The sequence below is a fragment of the Pungitius pungitius genome, chromosome 3 (assembly GCF_949316345.1).
Source record: "Pungitius pungitius chromosome 3, fPunPun2.1, whole genome shotgun sequence".
NCBI lineage: Eukaryota > Metazoa > Chordata > Actinopteri > Perciformes > Gasterosteidae > Pungitius > Pungitius pungitius.
This window is the reverse complement of record NC_084902.1, coordinates 19,890,503-19,911,629: the sequence shown is the minus strand read 5'-3', so window position 1 is coordinate 19,911,629 and position 21,127 is coordinate 19,890,503. Positions and strand designations below refer to the sequence as shown.

Sequence of the window (21,127 nt, the reverse complement as noted above, 5' to 3'; positions counted from 1 at the left end):
TAAAAGAAGAAAAAAAAAGTTAAAAATGAGTGCGCTGGCGCTGGCGAGCAGATAACCATACTCTAGACGACTGTGTTTTGAGTGTACCGTAAATCCTGAAATAAAGACCGGGATTCAATTAGTGGCCGGGCTTCAGATAGTAGCCGGGGGCGTGGTCGATACAGACAAATAAAGGTCGGGCCCCAAATACAGGCCGGGGGTAAACAAAAAATGTAAAAGTAATATTTCATAAATACATTTTCTCCTTATGTTTAATGTTATTGGATAATTTCATGGACAGTTGGCAATAAAAAAGACATTTTACTACGTAGGCCTACTAGACGAATTTGTTATTGTTCATGAAGGCGCGTCTCATCCATTGCTTCAAAGCGGGACAGCCATGCGCCGCTGGTAGGGATGCGCTGGCGCAGCTCAGGCAGCGGGGGGGAGGAGAACCGCACGCAAGTAGCCCAGGATGAGGAGAACGACGAGGTGGAGCTGCTTGATAATAAACTTGTTGTTCTCGATGATGAGGATGGGGAAGAGGATGTTGAGGGGGATGCTGAATAGCTGTACAAATGTTGCCTCATTACTGGTAAGCTTCGGATGTAGACCTATTATGTTTAGATATAGACCCATTTTGGGTCCATTTAGTTCGGAGTTTGTTTGCTCCATTAGCTCCACCGTATGGCTGTGCCCATTCAGATGTTGCTGATGAATTTGGTAGTTGCGTAATATGACAGACCTAGTCTAAGTCCTGGCCATTTGGTTTAATTTTGGTTGTCTCCTGTTCGTTCTGTGATTGCTGTCCTTTGACAGGACCAGATATTTATTGTTACGTTGACACTGCAAATAAAGCCCTATACGCGATAAACTTTTTTTTTTTAATTTTTGACTTGCTTGATTGTAATTGAGAACATTGGAAAATATCTGCAATTATCGATGTATCTTAAGACTGACACTATGGTTTATTACTGATTCATTTCTAAATGGTTAGTCTCCAGAAAGTTGATTAGCTATAGGTCTACTGGTTTCATTCTACCGGTAGCCTATCGGTAAATGGTTGCAGGAAGTGCTGAACGCATATGCAATTATAGCGGCTTCTACACAATAAACAATATCCAAAAGCCGCAGCAGGCTAAGACATGAGGGGATCATACTAATGACGCGTCGCACTGAAGTATTTTGATGTGTCCGTTTCACCGAGAAGTAACATACGCAAATCGCTTACTTTACCAGATGCATTTTATTGGTCAAGTGATTATCAAAGCACATGAAACTCCATTGAAGTGACGATGACATTAACGATGGTGATAACAATGACGGTGACGATTACAATGACGCTGACGCTGACGCTGACGGTCAAAAGAAAGTTTTTCCCCATGCTCACCCTGCAGCCATGCTCCAAACAACCACCCCCCACAGGTGAACAGACACACACTAATATACACACACACACACCACACCCCCTTACGGTGTCGTGGATACAAATGACGTCACACCACACGCACACATACAAACAATGTAGAAGGAAAGAATAATACAAAAGAATAATCAAAACCCGATGTATGGCTCCTACAGCAATGAATGATATTAGCCTACTGTAATTATGCCCATTATTTTATTTAAATAATACAATTCTATAACAGAAGATACCGGTAAGTAAGAAATAAAGGCCTGCCCCTCATACAAGCCTGCCCCAAATACAGGCCGGTGCACTGTGCAGCCTATGTAAATAAAAGCCCCGGCCACTATTTGAGGATTTATGGTATATGAAAGTGTGAAGAACGTTACCACAGGAAAACAGGATTTCAGAGTCAGTCAGTGGGGGACCCAGGCTCTGTTAATGTGCCCGACTACTGCCTGAAGAAACTGTTTGTGTGGTGGGAGGTCTTGGTCCTGATGGACCTCAGCCTCCTGCCAGATGGAAGGGGCACAAACAGTTTTTGTCTGGGATCAGAGGGGCCAGCTACAATCTTTCTAGCTTGCTTCAGGGTCCTGGAAGCGAACAAGTCCTGGAGGGACAGCTGATTGCAGCCAATCACTCTCTCTGCAGAGCAGATTACACACTGCAGCCTGCCCTTGTCCTTGGTTGTGGCAGACGGTGATGGAGCAGCAGAGGATGTAGTCAATGGTGGCTGTATAGAAGTGCACCATCATTGTCTTTGGCAGGTTGAATTTCTTCAGCTGCTTCAGGAAGAACAGCCTCTGCTGAGCCTTCTAAGTGATGGAGCTGATGTTCAGCTACCGCTTGAGGTCCTGGGTAATGATGGAGCCCGGGAAACTGAAGGAATACAGTACTTTAACTACTTTCTAACTACTTTTGGCCGTATGCTTTTGAGTGGGAAATACCAAAGCTCAGTCCCCCATCAAATGAACCACATCAGACAGGTCTATGAATGAGTTCCAAGCCTTTCAGGAGAGAAATAGCCAGGTTGCCTAGAGGTCACAGATAACAGTCACGTGACTGCAGATAAGATACGGTCATGTTGTGGTCATGGTGCTCTACATTCACCAGTAAAAGACAAGGATTGGACTTTGTACAGTCTTCTGTATAATAGCAGCTATTAGGCGTCCTACCACAAAGAAGTGACGACGAGTATGTCGCAACACACCTCATTGCTATTTTAGACACGCCTCGTTTGTGAAAGCGGCCTATGGAAGTAAATCTCTGCCATCGGGGGTTGAAATAAAAAGGTGATTGAATTTCTAGCACTGAATATTTATGCATTGAAATTATGTACCTGAATGTTTTTCAACATTAAAACACAGAAAAAAAATTCAACCTAAAAAAAAACTGTTAACATTTTCAGCCGCAAAAGAAATTACAGTTACAATATTCAACCCAAAAAATTCAGCCATGGCACACCAACATCCGGGACACTAAGGTAGAGCAATCAATTCTAGATTCAAGATCAGGAGCGTGCGTCAAGCTAAAGGAGCGAGCACCCAATACACCTTGGGCTTCGGATTGTAGCCATGTCCAATAATAACGGGGCTTTAACTCTTCTTTATGCCATCAGTGTGGTTTGTGTCTGTAAGATTCCGTTAATAGACAGCTGACATTTGTACATTAACAGACTGTATTGGACATGAACTAAGCGGAAGTTAAACGAGAGCGTACAGCCGCTCAGAATACGCCTCTTCTTCTAGTTGTGAATTAATTTAATGATGCTGAGATCCTTTGACAAGCTGTTAGGAGTGATTGGCGGAGTTTTGAAACCAGGAACGAGTTTGAAGAGGCACATGAGCCGCTGTATCGTAGTGGGGGGGGACAGCGGCTTTAGCGGAGCGTCCAGACGCATAAACCCGACAGGACATGCAGGAATAACCGCAGTAGCCCCGAGTGCGGAAAGTGGTCGGTGGAAGGATCCTTTTTCTGAGCGGCACAAGACGTTCTCAGTTGGGTATTAAGCGGCATTCAAAGTCCACGTAACGTTAAATGAGTCTTCATGACCATGGGTAAACTTTATTGAGGATCTGGCACAACACAGCGACCTGCAGGTAGCGCCGAGTCTAAAGGGATGTACGTCTTAATGCGAGGCTTTAGAATTTAACTCAAATGGATCCTGTTTTTGCTCATAAAGTCTGAAACGAGAACCCATTTTTCAGTGACGGTGTTGCGTGCCTACTGGTTTTTGAACCTACTGCTTTTTGAACTACTGGTTTGGCTACGGGTGCATGTTTGTTTTCCCCCGACAGGCAGGTGTTGTCTGTCTCCGTCACTTGAGTCGTCACACATTTGCAAACATATTGTTGAAAATGTTCAAAAATGCATCCCATATCCATTGCAGCGATTACGATTGTATAAGTGAGCACTACGTCACTGCCAGGTATGAATAAATACATAAAAGAACATTTATTAAAAGTTCGGCACAACAGGGATTCGAACCGTGTCGCGCAAAATAACATTGTGCCTCAAAGCAGCTGCGCTACACACTCAGCCAACTGAGCTTATAAAGCATTAGCTGATTTGTTTACTTGAAATAAAGTTGTATATCGTCAGTAGCAAGCAAACGTTTTGGTTTAGGGTGAACATTAAATGTTCTTTTATGTATTTCTTCATTCGTTTCCACACTGATGGCATAAAGAAGAGTTAAAGCCCCGTTATTATTGGACATGGCTACAATCCGAAGCCCAAGGTGCATTTGGTGCTCGCTCCTGATCTTGAATCTAGAATCGATTGCTCTACCTTAGTGTCCCGGATGTTAGTGTGCCAAGGCTGAATTTTTTGGGTTGAATATTGTAACCGTAATTTCTTTTGAGGCTGAATATTTTAACAGGTTTTTTTCAGTGTTTTAATGTTGAAAAACATTCAGGTACATAATTTCAATGCATAAATATTCAGTGCTAGAAATTCAATCACCTTTTTATTTCAACCCCCGATGGCACAGATTTACTTACATAGCGGCCCTCCTGGCCCTTTCGCTTCCTTGGTGGTCTCACCCTGCCTTGGTGGTCTCCCACTGAACAACAGTGTAACGTTATGTATATTGTTATAGACACCAGTTACAAGGGCACAGAGAATGAAATTAATTATATAACGGGGAAAATAACTTTTTCACACTAAGGAAAAAATGTTGTTGGGCCAGTTCTTCTGTTCACGCTCACACGCACTAACAGGCACTAAAAGGCCATCTGGCGGTGTGAACAAAGAAAGGAGAGCTCTGATAACAACACAAACAAAGGGAGAGATTCCTCAGGTAGATACACTAGATCTTTACACAAACTCTAGGTGTTTGATGAGAACTGATTTTCCATTTGGTTCTAAATTGTCCTAAATGTAATTTGAGTTGCCTTCTTGTCAGAATTTCATAACCTTGGTAGTGACTTCAATACAAGTGTGCTTTACTACCTGCATGTATACTAGGTATGTTGTACTGCATAACATGCATCAACATGGACTGCACATTGTATGATCTTCACCTATAGGTTCTGTAAGAAAATGAGCATGCAGAGTCACTGGAGATCAGCTTTAATATCTTCAACTGTTCAAAGTATCACTGCATTATGTACAAAAAAATCTCTGCAAAAAATCAACAAGAAACACAGTTTACACTTTTAATTATTAATTATTGGGAGTAAAGTACCAATTCAAATGATCCAAAATCGAAACCCTTGTGCAAACACTGTGTATCAAAAACCTGACCCTAACCCTCTATATACATACAGTATATGTATAGATTGTTTCCATGCTGGTGAAGCCCAATATATTCACTGAGCAAACACCATACACCTGCCCAAGAAAAAAATAAAACACACACGCTCTCTCACACACACACACAGATACACAACCTGCTCACAAACATGATGCTGTACTGGAGTGTACATAGGAAAGACACTCATTACCAAACGTCAGATCGTCATACGTAACGACACAATCACATGTTGAGAAATAGTTTAGTTATGTAACCAAAGACAAAAGATAATGGTTTGTGTTCAAATAACAGATCTAAAGAACAGTGGGAAGTGAAAACGTAACATTTTATCATGAAAAGTGGCATTGGTTTAAAGAGAATAGAGAAGAGGCCTACAGATGCATAGCTTCTTTTACTTTGTCATTCATTGCTTGTTTGCCCTTCTACTTCCTCTCAGTTGGGCTGACATCCCTCACCTGTCAGTCTAAAAGCTTTGCATACAGAACTTGTACTGCATATACTTATTCAGATTGGAGATGTGTCCAGAATCAATATTAGAAAACTGAATAGAGATGAAGATCACTAGTCTTCACTAACCCTAAATTCAATGGAACAATTCTATTGATCTTTGTGGAGGGAACCAAGATGCTCACTTCCTGGTCACTTCCAAAAATAATTCATCCCTGCAGTGCTCTATAGCTGAGACTATAATTTATCCACATAAAGTAGCTTTTCTGACAGGCCTTAACAAGATGTGGAAATGGGAAGCACGTGTCGCACCAGATAAGAACATAAATTATGATTTAAGTGATGTGAAGATTATGTCAATATATCCTCAAGCCAATAGTAGGTTTAATTGTTAATAAGCACCTCTCCCGATCAGCAGCTGTATGGACAGTGTGCATGCAGTAGTGATGGTTATGATGATGACGATGATACCACATCCTTTGCTAGGAGAAGAACTGTGTGAGGAGACAGAAGTAGGAGTGGAATCAGAGGCAGGGACAGAGGATAGGAAGCGGGATGTAAGGGACTCCGTAGAGATCAGAAGATAGAAACAGGCAGAGTTGGATCTATCGGCATGGAGAGGTAAAGAGAGAAAAATACTGCTGACTGTGAAAAACACTGTTTTTCAAAAAAAAAGACTAAGAAAGTTTAAAGGAGCAACAACTCCATCTATGCACAGCAACGTGTAAGCCCCACAGATACTTCCTTAAAATACAAGCGAGCACTCAGGTTGGAAAAGTTTACATTACTTAATACTCAGCAGAACAGCCTCAAAATGTTCACATTTCTGAACAAACCTTTTTTGTTGCATTTGATTGATTGTGTATTGCATCTTATTTCTGCTTATGAGACGTTAAAACATAGAGGTCTACATCTGACGGATAGAGACTCCCTTCTTTAACGCTGGTGCTACAGGATGCTCCACTTTGGATCAGGAATGTGCCTTCTCTTTCCTACTTGTACCTACTCTGCTGTCTTCCAGAAGTGTCCGGGGTGAGACAGCCTGCGGTTGAGCTTAGGAAGCCTCTCCAGCATGCCAGCCAGCAGGGTGAAGGGGGGCCGGATATTGGCTTTATGAGACCAGCAGGTAGAAAGGATCTCCTGTTCACATGGAATGAGGAATGCTGTTGTTATGATGGGAAAAAAGAATCCAGTCATCTGGATGCTGTGGTATCATTGTGTGATGAAGCAGACATTAAGCGCACAGCGTCACACCCTCAGCTCCAAACAAACCGAAAATAGGACTGTCCTTCTACGCTCAATGTGACTTCCTCACCGTCACCTCCTTGCCCAGGTTGCCGTCTGCCAGGACCTTCATAACGCCCACATTGCTTCCCACTAGCCAGATTTTAGTCTCCGCAGGAAGGTTGGTCATCGGCCAGTCTCCAACCTGCAGCTCATACCAGATTGTGCTGAAAATCAAAACATCTGATGAGGAAAACTGTGGTGACAGTGAACCCACCTAGCAAGTACCCCAGGTGGTGAATGAATGTCATGGACATAACAATGTTATGTAACTTGTAACTTAGAAGGTGACAAAAAAACGCAAGGGATTCCAACATGAGCAGATTAACTGAAGGAAGGATGAAGAAAATGGAAGTGCAGCTTTAAATCTTTGTTAATGAAGGACATTTTATCTCACCTTTACTCTAGAATCTAACAATGAGTGCCTGCTGATTAACCCCAAAAAGTTGTTTAAGTCTGACTAATCAATTAATAAATCAATCAATACCCAAATGCATAGACATCAGCAGCTTTGGAGAAAGGCAGTTTGTCCTCTTCCACCTCTGGACTCATTTTTTGAACAATCTCTGGAGCCAGGTAATCGATCCAGCCCCGGGGTATCCTCAGCATGTTCTTCCTCCTACCAACACACACACACACACACAGTCTGAGTGAAGACGGTGACCGTGGCTAATAATAGGCGCAGGTCATTGGGATGGACAGATGTCACTCCTACCTGCCTTCCTGTACCACTCCAGCCATCCCAAACAGGCCAAAGTCAGTGATGACCACCTTGTTGGTGTCATAGAACACGTTATTGGACTTCAGATCCTTATGGACGATGCTTTTGGCATGCAGATAACCCATTCCCTGTGTGGGAGTAAAAGAGGAGTGAATTCACAGCACTATTTATCTCTGACTTCCTTATGCTAACAATTTTTTTCATTGTCACATTTTCCTCAATTCGACCAGTGATACAAATAAGTTATTATTCATATGTTTGAGTAATTAAGCATTAATAACTTGGCGCTTTCAGATCAGTGCTAAATGCAAACATTAAACCGACGTCACGTTAAAATGGTACATCTTGAGCCACATTTTTTTACAATATGGTTTTAACATTTATGGATTGTTTGTTATTCAGACAAGTCTGGTTTGTTTTCTAAAAGTTGGATCCTTCAACAAGCCACTGTAACTTATCTGTTTAGCATCGGGACTTAATAAACACCATATGATTATTTCTGATAATCAACATCATTATCAGAAAAAATCATATGTTGGTATTGAAATGATTGACTTTGTTATCTTTTTTTCTGTCAGTCTCACACGGATCAAGGGTTGCTTACCTTTACGATGTCCTGTGCAATCTGTCTTATCTTATTGATGTCGAGCATGTGACCTCGTTCTCTTACAACAGAGTAAAGAGTCACACCTTTACAGAAACTGCAGAAAAAAATATTCAATATGACATGTATCCCCATACTAGTTGTTTATGTCCTGCATGTGTGCTGGAAATATGAAGGAACAAGTCGTCCGGTCTATACCTGGTGATGATGGCGAGGTGTGGGGGGGCCATGCAGGCACCCATGAACAGAATAACGTTCTCATGCCTGGTCTGCCGGTAGTTCATCACCTCCTTCTTGAAGAGCTTCAGGTGATCATGGTTGTTGCCATCAATCTCCAGGAGGCGAATGGCCACCTCGCCGTGCCAGCGCCCCCGATGCACCTTCCCCCAGCGACCCTGGACCGGAGCACAGTGTTTCAAATGTGGCTATTCACCCAATTTATATTAACATTGGGTATGTCCATAGTCTAGGTCTGTCTTTACCTTGCCAATCATCTCTCCTAGCTGCAGTTGCTCAAATGGGATGTCCCACTCCTGCAGGTAGACGCTGGTCTGGCTGGCCTTACGACGGATGGGGCTCCTCCAGTGTGTGGTGGCAGGCAGGTCCTCCAGCCCGTCCTCATCACACGCATCAGTGGAAAGGCTTGGTTCTCTGCCTTGAGGGTTCGCTGCCTCATCCTTCTCCCCCGGGTAGTCCTCCTCCTGAACCACGAGGCACAACCGGGGAACACGGTACTCCACTAACAGAATTATTTGCTTCTATATTTACAGCACTTTTTAATAGATTTACGCAGACTGTAATATTCAAAACATTTTGAATCTATAAACATTTTTTTTTTGTAATCTACATATCTCCGTAGGGAGCAGGTCCTCTTCACTGCAGTATTCAAGGTGCTTAAACACTATATGAAGCTTGGACGAAAGTTCAGTCCGGAAGACTGGACAGGCTTTTCCGTTCCCAGTAGGCTCCCTCTCTCCATGGGGGCGCACGGCCAGCTGATTAGGGGCGGGGTCGGGTAGTACCAGCCAACCACACGTGGTTGACGTTCCCGTAAACCAATTGCATCAGTGCTGGCAAATGTTAAAAGATTGTTCTCTCTCTCTCTGCTGTTAGTTGTCATTGCATCATTGCAGCGCGCACCAAAGGCGACCCGCCACCACCCCTGACACCTCCAATCAACAGCAGAAACTGGCACATCAGAAAATCGGAGCAACTTAATCTCTACCACCATCACCAGTGTCTGGACTCCCGAAGGGGGGGATATAGCTCGGCTCAGCATCCCGGCCCCTGATCCCTATCCTACGGCAGCATGGAGCCCAAGCCCCAAACACATTTCAATATCAATATTTATGTATGTTATAATAAAGCAGTGTTCAAACTTCAACAAGTCTCTCCGGATTGAAATGTTATCGCACCAATTCACAGCCACTTGTACACTAATGGCAAGCTGCTAGCTGTCCATCAGGACTGTCTAATCCTTAACACCCATACACCGAGAGCACAGCCTAGCGACCTAGCAAACAACCACATGGACTGGAGAAGCTAGGACTGCCAATCTTCTGATTGGAAAATGAGCCACTCTGCCCCTGTGCCACAGCCACCCGAAGGAGCACAATGAGCACATTCTGAACATTAATATCTCATCAAACAACTCTCTGAGCAGAACGAAGGTTACATACGTAACCGAGAGACGTTCCCTCTCAGGGAACTCGAGCTGCGTAAAAACGCTGTGGGAACCCAGTACCCACTGACCATATGAGCCAGTGACCGTCGTGTGAAGTTTAAGACGCACACTCAGACGAGAGCACCTGTGCTCCAGGTGTAGCGTTAAGGTCAAGGTGGTAAAACCTCACGAACATGTGGGGAGAGGACCAGCCTGCCGCCATGCAAACGTCGTGTAGCGATACTCTTCCCGACAACAGGGCTTTAGAAGCCGCCATACCCCTAGTAGAATGGGCCCGGACAGCCAGGTGCGGGCTGGCCGGCCGATTCATAAGCAAGTGTGATGTTCTCAACCACCCACTTGCTCATCCTCTGCTTAGTCACCGGACCGCCAGTGTTGGGAGGCCCGAAACACACGAACAGCTGTTCGGAGAGCCTACACAGGTAGGTCCTGCGGATGTACAGGTCTAGGGCTCTGACTGGGCAGAGGAGGTTAAGCTTCGCCTGGTCCGACGCTTTTCTTTCAGGAACGGGGGGAGGACAGAAAGCTTGCAGAGCAATAGTGGACGTAGTGGACGGGACCTTAGGAATATAGCCGGGGGAAGGTAGTAAGAACGAGAGATGAGCGAGTACAGCATTATCGGTATCTGTATCTGTATCTGTTGAACCATATGAATTATCTGTATCCGTATCTGTACTTGGACTGGGCGGGGCCTAACCCGAAAGTGGGCGGGGCTTAACCAGGAAGTAGGAAGGATTTACCCCGTAAATTGTCGGGTTAAGCCTTTCTGCGGTTAAAACAGCATTCCTTCTCAATTCTTATCACTGATGATCATGGGAGAAAGAGGGGAAGTGTGTGTGTGGCGTAATTTGTAATATTAATATATAGGGAGAGGGAGAGGGAGAGAGAGAGAGAAAGAGAGAGAGAGAGAGAGAGGGAGAGGGAGAGGGAGAGGGAGAGAGAGAGAGAGGGAGAGAGAGAGAGTAGGTCAGTGCGTGAAGTTTAAAAAAAAAACTGGTTAGAGCCAACTGAAAAAAAATCTCCGACAGGCAGAGACTTAACGCGAGTCGCATTCTTAAGCACCACGTCTTAACAAGCCCCACGTTTACCTGAACTCTACTAGTTAAGAACAAGAAACCGAAGTAAAAAAAATAAACCTGAAGCCGAAGAAATCCCTTAAATTTATCGGGAAAGACCCGCGAACCTGCTGACTGAGGGAGGGAGAGAGGAGTTCTGTGTATGAGTGAGCCGAGCGGGACTCAGCAACACAAACAGTATGTCTGTAGGGGAGGGGCGCTGTGACTACCAGCCAATCACAGAACGCACACACAGACAGCTACCCAATGAGGAGTTTTATTCAATCCGAGCACAGATATTGACTCGTATTACTCGTATAATACTCGTACGCGGCAAAAGTGCTTTATCCGTACCGGATACTCGTTTCAGCCGAGTATCCGGCTCATCTCTAGTAAGAACGCCTTCACCATACCGGGTGCAAATTCCAAGCACGATGGGGCTACCGAGAGGGCTTGCATATCTCCAACTCTTTTGAGGGAAGAAATAGCAAGCAGGAAGAGGGTCTTAAGAGCCACATACTTCACTGCGACCTCCGCCATGGCCTCGAAGGGAGCACCGGAGAGACCCTCTAGTACGATGGCCAAGTCCCAGGACGGAACTCTAGTGCTGGCTGCTGGCCTCAGCCTCAAGGTGCCACGAAGGAAGCGGGATGCCAGCGGGTGTCTCCCCAGAGTACGCCCGTCTAGTGGGGCATGGGTTGCCCACAGGGCCGCCACATATACTTTGATGGTGGACGAACCTGTGGCAAAACGCTCCTGCAGGAACTCCAGTACTGAACCGACTGGTAAACTAGTTAACTGGGTCCAGCTGTCAACGCAGGACACATTGAGATACATTGGGGCGGGCTCGCCACTCTCCCAATGAGTCTCTCAAGCGCGGCGGCCGTCCTCAGACCAGTCCGGCTGCGAGAGGGCTGCGCCTGAGCGTGTCGCGCTACGGCCCGACGAGGGGGTGCGCGCAGCGCGACGCTTCCCTGCTGCGCCGCGGACGTGCCGTCGACGTGCCGTCGACGTGCTCTTACGAGGTAGCACCATCGTATGCAGGCAGGAAGCCGCCTGAACTGCCGCCGAGCCAGGGCCGCATCCGCGGCCGGCATGCTAGCATTGCCATGTCGCTTAGCCTCCGCCACTGACGAATACAAAGCTGCACGCGGGTTGTAAACGCGAGCGGAGACCGGCTTCCCTCAGGACACAGACACCTTAGCGTGGACGTCCAGGATGAAAGGCAAGCACCGGCGCGGAGGTACTCTACGGGAAGGCAGAAACCGTTCATGCAGCTTACCGGAAGCAGTAGGCTGCTGTTTACCCGCCGGCCAGCTGATACGAAAACCTGTCAGCGGCTCGGGTGAGGACCTCCACCAGTTCTTTGGCGGCAGCGGGGGAATGAGGCGCCTCGACGTCAGCCTCCGCTGCCTCTACGCTCACCACGTCCAACTCCTCGGAGCTGGGGGAACGTGAGAGCGGTGTCTCGTCCGGGGTGGAGGAAGCCGCCGAGCGTGCCTCCGACGCCGGAAACGAGCGCCTGGGTTTCGCGGTGAAGGGCCGGGAAAAGGCTTCAGCCGTCCCGGAATCCTCTGCGAGATCCATATGTGATCCCCATAAAGACATCCGGCGCTCTGCCTCAGCACTAGCTGGACCGGAGCCGCGGGGAGCGCGCCTCATCGATCCGTCCTCAGCGAAGAGGGCTCGACGGGAGTGCCATGACAGGCGCTCACAGTCCGCACAGCTAGCCCCCTCGAGGGCTGGCTGAGCGTGCTCCACGCCCAGGCAAACAACACACAAGGCATGCGAGTCACTGCCCGTAATGAAACCCGGGGGGACACACTCAGACAAAGAGCAAACCGCTCAGCCATTACTACTAGGAAAAACTTCACACGCACCAGATGAAGGCACAGAGATGAATGGTCCTGCCCTTCGGGTCCCTTTATAGCGCCCTGGTCCCGGCGTCGCCCGCCTATGACGTACCAGCTCGGCATTGCTTAGATTTCACACGTGCTTCATGACGCGGTCACGCAGAGGCGTTCCCACAGCAGTTTTTACGCAGCGTCTTGTTCCCTGAGAGGGAACTACTGCATTTTGCCGGAAACGGAGGACCCCCCCTCCTGGTTCCTTCTCAGTGAAACTCTGTTAGCTCATAGCTTGTACTGTGAGCGCTTTGAGCAGGAGGTGCTGTTTGTCCCTGGAACTTCCTGCTTCATCGAGCTGGTGTTACACAACATCAGTATCAACTCCAACAACTTTCCATGTGCTCCTCAACAGTACTGTGATATGTTGGAAGCCACAAAATGATCCCATTCTTTGAATAACAGGCAAAAATCTTCATTTTAATTTCTTCTTGAGACCAAAGGCTGTGCTCCTCCCACTAATTGACTGGCACAGCTGTAAGGCATTCATCAATCAAACTCCAGGCTTTATATTCTCCAGCCTTCCACTCATTCCCCGCCAGATCGTCAATTCACAAACCCAGAAGTAATGCTACGGCAAAAACACTCAATCCATGACCACGTTGTTGAATATCTGCCTCAGCCTTAGGTTCTCTGCCCCTCTGGATTGCCCCTCAGCCTGCCGATCATCCCTCTAACCAGCTCACCACTTTTCACCTTCTAGTTCTTTATAATAAAGATGGTTGAACCTTGTCTACTCTGCGTTTTGCTCTTGGGTCCAGAACCACAACCAACATGACAAAAGGGACAAAATGAAGCGACTATCAGTACTCACCTCTCCTTTCTTTGTTGACATTTGCTGGGTTGTAGTGGTGGCTAGCTGGGACACTCTGAGTGAAGAACCACAAGAATTATCACCTGACTCAGTCCTTGGTAGGTTTATTAAGCTCTGTACATACTGCTACATAAACAATGTCAATGTACTGACTAACAACAACGTTCCTTCACATTTAAGGGTATGATAGGTCACAGTGTACCAAAGCAGTCTGTCCTCTCTGGGACATTGTATCTGTGTGAACTCATTCATCCTACACAGGTCTGTGCTGGCACATCTTGTTACATATGAAATGTGATTAGCTACGATCAGCCGATTTGGAACCTGTGTTGCTTTCTCTTACCCAGTCTCCTTGCTGCTTCCACACTGTTGAGCTGCAGTACATCTGGAAGCCGGAACATCTGTTGGAAGAGACATCTTCACAATGCTGCACTAGGCTACAAGAGTTCAACAAGGCTCTACAAATACATTACACAGTACAAATACATATGCTACTGTATGAATTCAGAGTAGGGCTGTTAAGAATATTTTATATTCTAATATATATATTTGACGGAAGCAGCGGCCCGGCTGTCTACTTCACGAGTGGGTGCGTTAATATTGCATGAATAAAATAGACTAGACTAGGCTACAACAGCTTCATGCACTGGAATGATTATTTACCATTTCATGCCAAGGAAAAGTTCCATGTTTACCACAGCACAGGACGCTCGTAGCGTTCAATGTCAGTAACTCCATAAACTTAAATTAATGTTAATAATATTTGTTTCAATCACTGAATGAAGCCTGCCAAGGATCACAAACTTAAATTGCTTGCACAAAACTCTTAATCAGTTTAAACAAAAACTCAGCTTTTGTTTATTGTTGTTCATTTAAACCGCTATGCGCAGAGAGCGCATTGATGTGGGAGAGAGAGAGAGCGTGAGAGAGAGAGAGAGAAAGAGGGCGTGTGTGCGAGCGAGAAGCCAAGGTCTGTGATCTTAACCATTAGTTAATTTACTTATCTTTGTGTAGGTAATATGTTGTTAAATATGTTTAAACTTAAAAGAAATTACCTAAACAAGTAGTTATGTCTCGTTGTATTAATTCGTCCTGTTATTCACATGCCTAATGCACAACCTATGGAATTCCTCAACGAGGAAAGACGCTGCAGAATCAGCGGCGGCTTTGCAAAGGAGCCTGCGCATATCTCAAGTCATAATAACATAATTTTTGTCTCATAATTTTGACTTTCTAAACTTGATTTATTTTTTGGGAGGCGGAAATGGGATTCCATAGCAACCAGATATTTGAATATGTTCGAATATATGTGTTTTTTTAAGGGAATAGTCATTTTGGAGCCATTTTGACAGCCCCAATTCAGAGAAGACGATGTTATCGTTTATTTAAGTTATCAGAAGTTAGAACCACTGGCACAATGTGTCCCACCTTACTTTTTATGTATCACACAGTTACAGTGTCTACTTGGCCTCTTCTGTTGATGTGTGGACTTTTTTACTCCATTCCCTGTTGTATTTGTGTGTGTATGACATTGAGCAATCAACGTTTCAGCATTCTTGGTCAGATCCCGAAAGAGATTTTATCTCGAGGGACTCTATCTTAAAAAAAATGTAACCCTTTGCCTTGGCTCACACACACAAAGCCACCAATGCACAGAACCAAACATGCCCATTGTGTCTCACGAGCTCCTCGATGCTTCTGGAATTTACCTTTGATTGTTCATACAACTTTGCCAAGTGCAGTAATAACTTCATGAATACAGGTTAGTAATGTGAGAAGGACTACTCTTTAATTACTAGATTATGATTTAAGAGTCAATCTCAATCTAGGGACATGAACATGCAAACATGAACTTAAAGAAAATAAGACTAGTAACACTCTTGACATTTAATCCCACTGAAACACTGAATCCTACATTTCCCATAACCAACCATGTGGACATTTAGCAACCACTAGCAGTGCTTGCTAGATGTCCACATCCTTTAAACTCTGTGCTTCTAGTTTGCAAGGCAGCCAGAGCATCAACCTATGACCACAGTTATTTCCTGTTTTCAGATTGACATATCCTCCATCCACACATCCTCCCATGAGGGCCTTTTCAAACTAGTTCATAATTCTAAAAACCTGGTTCTCTTGTGTGAACAAGACTCTACCTTGACTAAAACACTAGCAAACCGTAGCACTAACAAATGGTAGCACTTAAATTGTACTTATAATGGCACTTTTCTATAACATGTTTTGAAACTGCTTATTTGATGAAAATTGTCCTTTCTTGTTACTTGTTCTTCTGAGTTTGTATCTCTATGTGGAAATGCACTTATTGTAAGTCGCTTTGGATAAAAGCGTCCGCTAAATGACATGTAATGTAATGTAACAAGGAATAACTAGCTGTTAGGGAGCTTTTCTTGAGTTTTTTTTAATCTCATATTTTAGTGTAGTAGAGTAGTGGCTCTCCTACAAGGGTAGCACACTTGTTCAAGTAATAATGGATCTAGGGTTGTCACGATACCAAAAGAATTATGACTTTGATACTAAACCTGCCCAAATATTACGATACCCGATACTTTCAACACAATACCACAAATAAGATACTGGAACATTTATCTATGATAGTAATAAATAAAAAATCTGTAAGGTTCCCTTTTTACCTGCTTGTTCCTGCCCAGCTTTTTGAACACTTAACAAATGGCATTCAGTATTAGCACACAGCACAATATTAATGAAAACGACATGGTAAAATCATAGCATTGATTATACACGGCTATGTAGGCCTATTGTCTGTATCTGACTATATGACTGCGTAGTTATTTCCATAAGTATAAATCTCGTCCAAAACGTTCGCGTTTTAACTCAGTTTGAGGGTTGATTTTTTTCAGTTTTGTAATATTGTTGCATTTATTTTATTATTCATTGTTTTAATTTTTTTAATTCTTATTCCTCTTTTGTTGTACTTTTGTTGTATGTCTTTATTTATTTAGAGACTGTGTTCAGCACTTTGGTCGACAGTGTTGTTTTTAAAGTGCTTTATAAATAAAGGTGGATTAGATTGGATTGGATTGGAATAACATAATTTTACAGATGTGTTTGAGGTAGAAAAAAACCTAAAGGTATGTGGGTTGGGTACATTAAAGATGGACACATAATTAAAGGCCAATTTCTCCCCTTTATTGAAAAACGATAATGAAAATTGCATGAAGTGTGTATTATTTGGTACAATTCTGTGTGCATTCTGACCTCATGATCACATAGGCCCACATGAGTGAAATTGTAGGTTATTAATAATGTATATATTTCTGCTGGACTATTCAGTATTACTTACAGTACTTATTTGCTGTCTTGCTTTGTGTCTTGTGTTGCACTTGCTTGATGTTGTTTGTCAAGCTAGCCAACTCAGTTACAGGGCTGCCAACTCTCACGTTTTCCCCGTGTGACACATACTTTTACGTGTTTTCACATGCACTCACGCCACACATCTAATGTCTCAAGCCTAGTTTATGCTTCTGCCTTTTCAGAGAAACGCAAGGACACACGTGTTCGCGTTTGTCGACCGATTTTTCTAGACTTGCGTCAAAAGCTTTGCGAGTTCACGCAGCCTGCAAGGCTGTGATTGGTCTGCTAACTACATCCTTTCTGAGTCTCACATTTTCGGTTCCATAGCATAATCCCGCTATTATTAAAGCAAAGATTTTTTACGAGTGAATGAATCAGTTTGAAGAGTTTTTGTCAGAAAAAATCTGTAAAAATGACCACTTATACAACCATTGGCGCAAATGGTGTGACGCAGATCTCTGCAAATGCCGGTTTGCCGGTCGATTGGTGTACAAAGTTGTGGGGGGAAATACGGGACAAATATGTCTGTGAAAAAAATGCAATGAAAAGCAGCAGTGGTGATGCACGGGGCAAAAAAGTCTCTGATAAATAAATAAACAAACCAACGACTTCCACCCACAAAGACGTAACTCTTAAGGTCGTCTTAAAAAAAACGTTTTTCCACCTGTGTGTTCTGGCGGTGAATTTCTTTGCAACACACGCAAGCATTTTTGAACCATGAATTGAAACAAGTCCGTTGACACAAGACGCAAACGCAGACCCACACGCATAAATGCGTAAAATAATAAATACTTCATACCAGAAGTATTTCCAGATCTCACTTCTGGCATCTTTACTTTCAACAAGCCGACGGTCGGCAGCAGCTCCTGCACAGGAGGACATGTCTCCCTGAGATAACCCGCTGTGAGTGACGGTTGCCTGTTGCATGCGAGAGCTGGTAGCCCCGTCCACACAGTCGGACAGGGAGCGGAACACTAAGTGCGCGTGCTTTTTAAATAAAGTACCGGTACTAAAAATATTCCAAATCGTACTCGTAAGGGTACCGTAGTACCTTTATTGTATCGGTACACCGTGCAACATGAATGGATCCACCACATTGACATCAATGAGAGGATACTAAATATTTAAATTAAATCAAAATAAACATCTCTAACTAGAAACCCAATTTACTTGACCCAAGGCTGGTGTGTCATTGTAAGTCGCTTTGGATTAAAGCGTCAGCTAAATGACATGTAATGTAATGTGTGTGTGTATGTATGTCTGCTAACCTGGGAAGTGGAAGCGGCTGTGCAGGGAGCACTGCGTCAACGGGTTGGTCATGGCTGTGGCGCCCGTGGGTTTATTCTGCTGTGTATGTGCTGGGGATGAAGATGTGGAGGAGGCGGCTGATGACGGGTTACTGCTGGAGTCCAGTTGGTTCAAACTTGGGGGAGGCTCCTGGAACACACATACACAAGAGTAAAGAGACTTTTACACTAGGTTTAACTAGGTTTTAAATTAAAAGAATTTGGTAATAAAAAGGAAACTTGTACGTACCTTTTTGGCAAGAGCTTTTGGTAAAGTGCCAAATTGCAGCGGGATCTCCACTGTGTGATTGATCCGATTATTGATATCTGATGGCACTGATTCGGCCCTCCGCATTCTTGGCACTACAAATCACATTCAAACATTTGCTCATTTTTACACCTAAAATAATACAAAAGTCAAAAGGTCCTTGGATCTTCTCCTCAACCAAGTTAAGAGTCAACACTCAGCAGCTTAAACTATAGAACCACAAGCAGACGACTGCTATACAAAAGATCCAGAAGTAACTTATGACCTTGGTCAGCTAGGTGAAAGCTAAATATTACCACCTGTGCAGTGGTGGACAGAGCCCAGTAAAGAGACAAGGTTGTAAAAGAAGTCCCTGCTCGCTCACTTAGCATGACAGACAACAGTCAGGGCCAAGTTATACAGAACCAGCTCCTTGGCGGAGCTGAGGATCATTTTCTGTGGTCCAAACCTGACTTTACTTTTAGGTTGTTACGGAAGGATCAGGGTTGAAATAAATGTTCAGCTGGACTTTGAACTGCAACCACAGTACACATACACCCACACACGTCACATCAGCCTATAGCTGATATCCCGGGTGTACTTGTTATGAGATTTTATGAACTGACATACCCCTACAGTAGTAACTAGTATTTCCATTGTTAATAAAGTATGAGAAAGTGCTTACACGTAAGAAAAGATATCCGACATGAGGGAACCTCTTTGGTGCATTTGTTGTGGCACTTTAACCTGCGAACAGAAGCATACCATGAACCATGATGAGACAACAGCAGGCATTAATATAATCAAACAGAGACAGGTTACATATACACTCGCTTACTTGCAGTGTTTGCACTTGACACCAAACATCATGCTCTTGCGACACACTTGGCACGTCTGGGAGAGCCAGGACTTGGTGGAAAACCTACAAATGGAAGAATAAAGTTCTTTATCACATGAATTCACCTAATGCCAGTCAACACCTCCAGTCACGTAATGCTGACTGAAGGGTTGTCTCTCTCCTCTATCCTCATCCTTCTGACCTTTCTGCTGCATTCTACTCATCATACCTTGACTACTCCACTCCTCTGCTTTCTTTACTGGCTACCAGTGGCTGCCCGATTCCAGTTCAAAACATTGGTACCCTACCCACCTACCGTGCTTATAATGGATTGGGTCCAGTCTACATCCAGGACATGGTCAAACCGTACATCTCATTTAGCATCACCTAAATGACATGTAATGTTATGTAAAGTAATAGGGTACCCTTGTTATTCAGAAACCAACATTTACATTTGTAACCCGGTTAGAAAAAGCATTAGGTGATGGGTGATGCTTGTAGTATCATTCACAGAGGTGGGACAAAGTCATTGTTATGCAAGTCACAAGTAAATCTCAAGTCGTTGCCCTCGAGTCCCAAGTCAAGTCGAGTCAAAAGTCAAAGCCAACAAGTCTCAAGTCGAGTCCAAAGTCTTTCCATTTTAGTTTTGAGTCATTTCAAGTCCTCTTATTATAGTGGGAACGGGGAACCCTGGGTGATGGTGCGCTGCCTCACAGACCTAGACTACGAAGGGAAGGGTAATGGTGGATCGACTGTGACTGTGTTATAGTACTTTAAAACGGACGTTGACATAATGTTGGCGAGGATTTCCATCTGAGTCTGAATCCGGGTTCAAAAATCCAGATTTTTGTAAGCATGAACGAGCTGTCTCGTTGATACGGTAAAATGGACTGCAGTGATTGGATGTCGTGCAGGCAGCGCTCTCTGCATACAGGTGGCGCACATTTTTTTGACAGATGCAGATAAACGGAGCGGCGCGGTGGTGTGAAAATGTTTTCCCCCAGTTTTCATGGGAAGTAGCAAGTCTTCTCGAGTCAAAAGGCTCGAGTCCAAGTGAAGTCACGAGTCATCGATGTTAAAGTCCAAGTCGAGTTGCAAGTCTTTGTACGTTTTGTCGAGTCGAGTCTGAAGTCAATAAAATTCATGACTCGAGTCTGACTCGAGTCCAAGTCACATGACTCGAGTCCACACCTCTGATCATTCAATAATCGGGGCATATAAATAGTGTGTATGAAAAGGTTGAAAGTCATTAAAAAAGTTGATAAAGTATGATAAAGTTGTTAAAAGCTGTTCATAAAAGATTGTTTATTGTTTTATGGAAAATATAATGTTTTTCTGAAAACTGTCTAAACCAGCGTGGAGGGGGTTAATGAGGATCGGTCAGAGAGAGAGAGAGGGACAAAGAAAAACGAGGAGAACGAGTGAGCGTAACTCAGAGCAGGGAAGGATTTTTTGTAGTAGCAGCAGGGTTCGAAATGAGGGGATCTGGGGGGGTCCCGGACCCCCTATAAGTCATTAGGGACCCCAATAAGAATTTATTTTTAGATTTTGGGGAGTCCCCGACAAATATTAACATTAAAAATGATTTTGAAAATCATAGGTCTTTAGTGACGTTTTATATTTATAACAATAATTAATAGGGATGAGCGAGTACAGCATTATCTGTATCTGTATCAGTATCTGTTGAACCATATGAATTATCTGTATCCGTATCTGTACTCGGATTGGGCGGGGCCTAACCCGGAAGTGAGCGGGGCTTAACCCGGAAGTAGGAA

At 44.2% G+C, this 21,127-nt stretch overlaps 1 protein-coding gene across 5 annotated transcripts in view; it reads right to left on the bottom strand.

The window, feature by feature from the left end:
* Window positions 1-4,938: 4,938 nt before the first annotated feature.
* LOC119218611 (kinase suppressor of Ras 1-like) overlaps window positions 4,939-21,127 on the bottom strand; it is a 35,576-nt gene continuing 19,387 nt past the window's right edge. For all 5 annotated transcript variants that reach the window (XM_037473173.2, XM_062561301.1, XM_037473208.2 and 2 more), the window contains 13 exons: window positions 19,353-19,436; window positions 19,200-19,261; window positions 18,518-18,630; window positions 18,250-18,418; window positions 13,995-14,052; window positions 13,652-13,706; window positions 8,677-8,895; window positions 8,393-8,589; window positions 8,195-8,291; window positions 7,585-7,718; window positions 7,357-7,488; window positions 6,901-7,036; window positions 4,939-6,725 (listed from right to left, as the gene is read on the bottom strand). In XM_037473173.2, coding sequence (XP_037329070.1) covers window positions 6,588-6,725; window positions 6,901-7,036; window positions 7,357-7,488; window positions 7,585-7,718; window positions 8,195-8,291; window positions 8,393-8,589; window positions 8,677-8,895; window positions 13,652-13,706; window positions 13,995-14,052; window positions 18,250-18,418; window positions 18,518-18,630; window positions 19,200-19,261; window positions 19,353-19,436 — 1,594 coding nt within the window. In that variant the 3' untranslated portion in view covers window positions 4,939-6,587. The remainder of the gene's footprint in view (window positions 6,726-6,900; window positions 7,037-7,356; window positions 7,489-7,584; window positions 7,719-8,194; window positions 8,292-8,392; window positions 8,590-8,676; window positions 8,896-13,651; window positions 13,707-13,994; window positions 14,053-18,249; window positions 18,419-18,517; window positions 18,631-19,199; window positions 19,262-19,352; window positions 19,437-21,127) is intronic.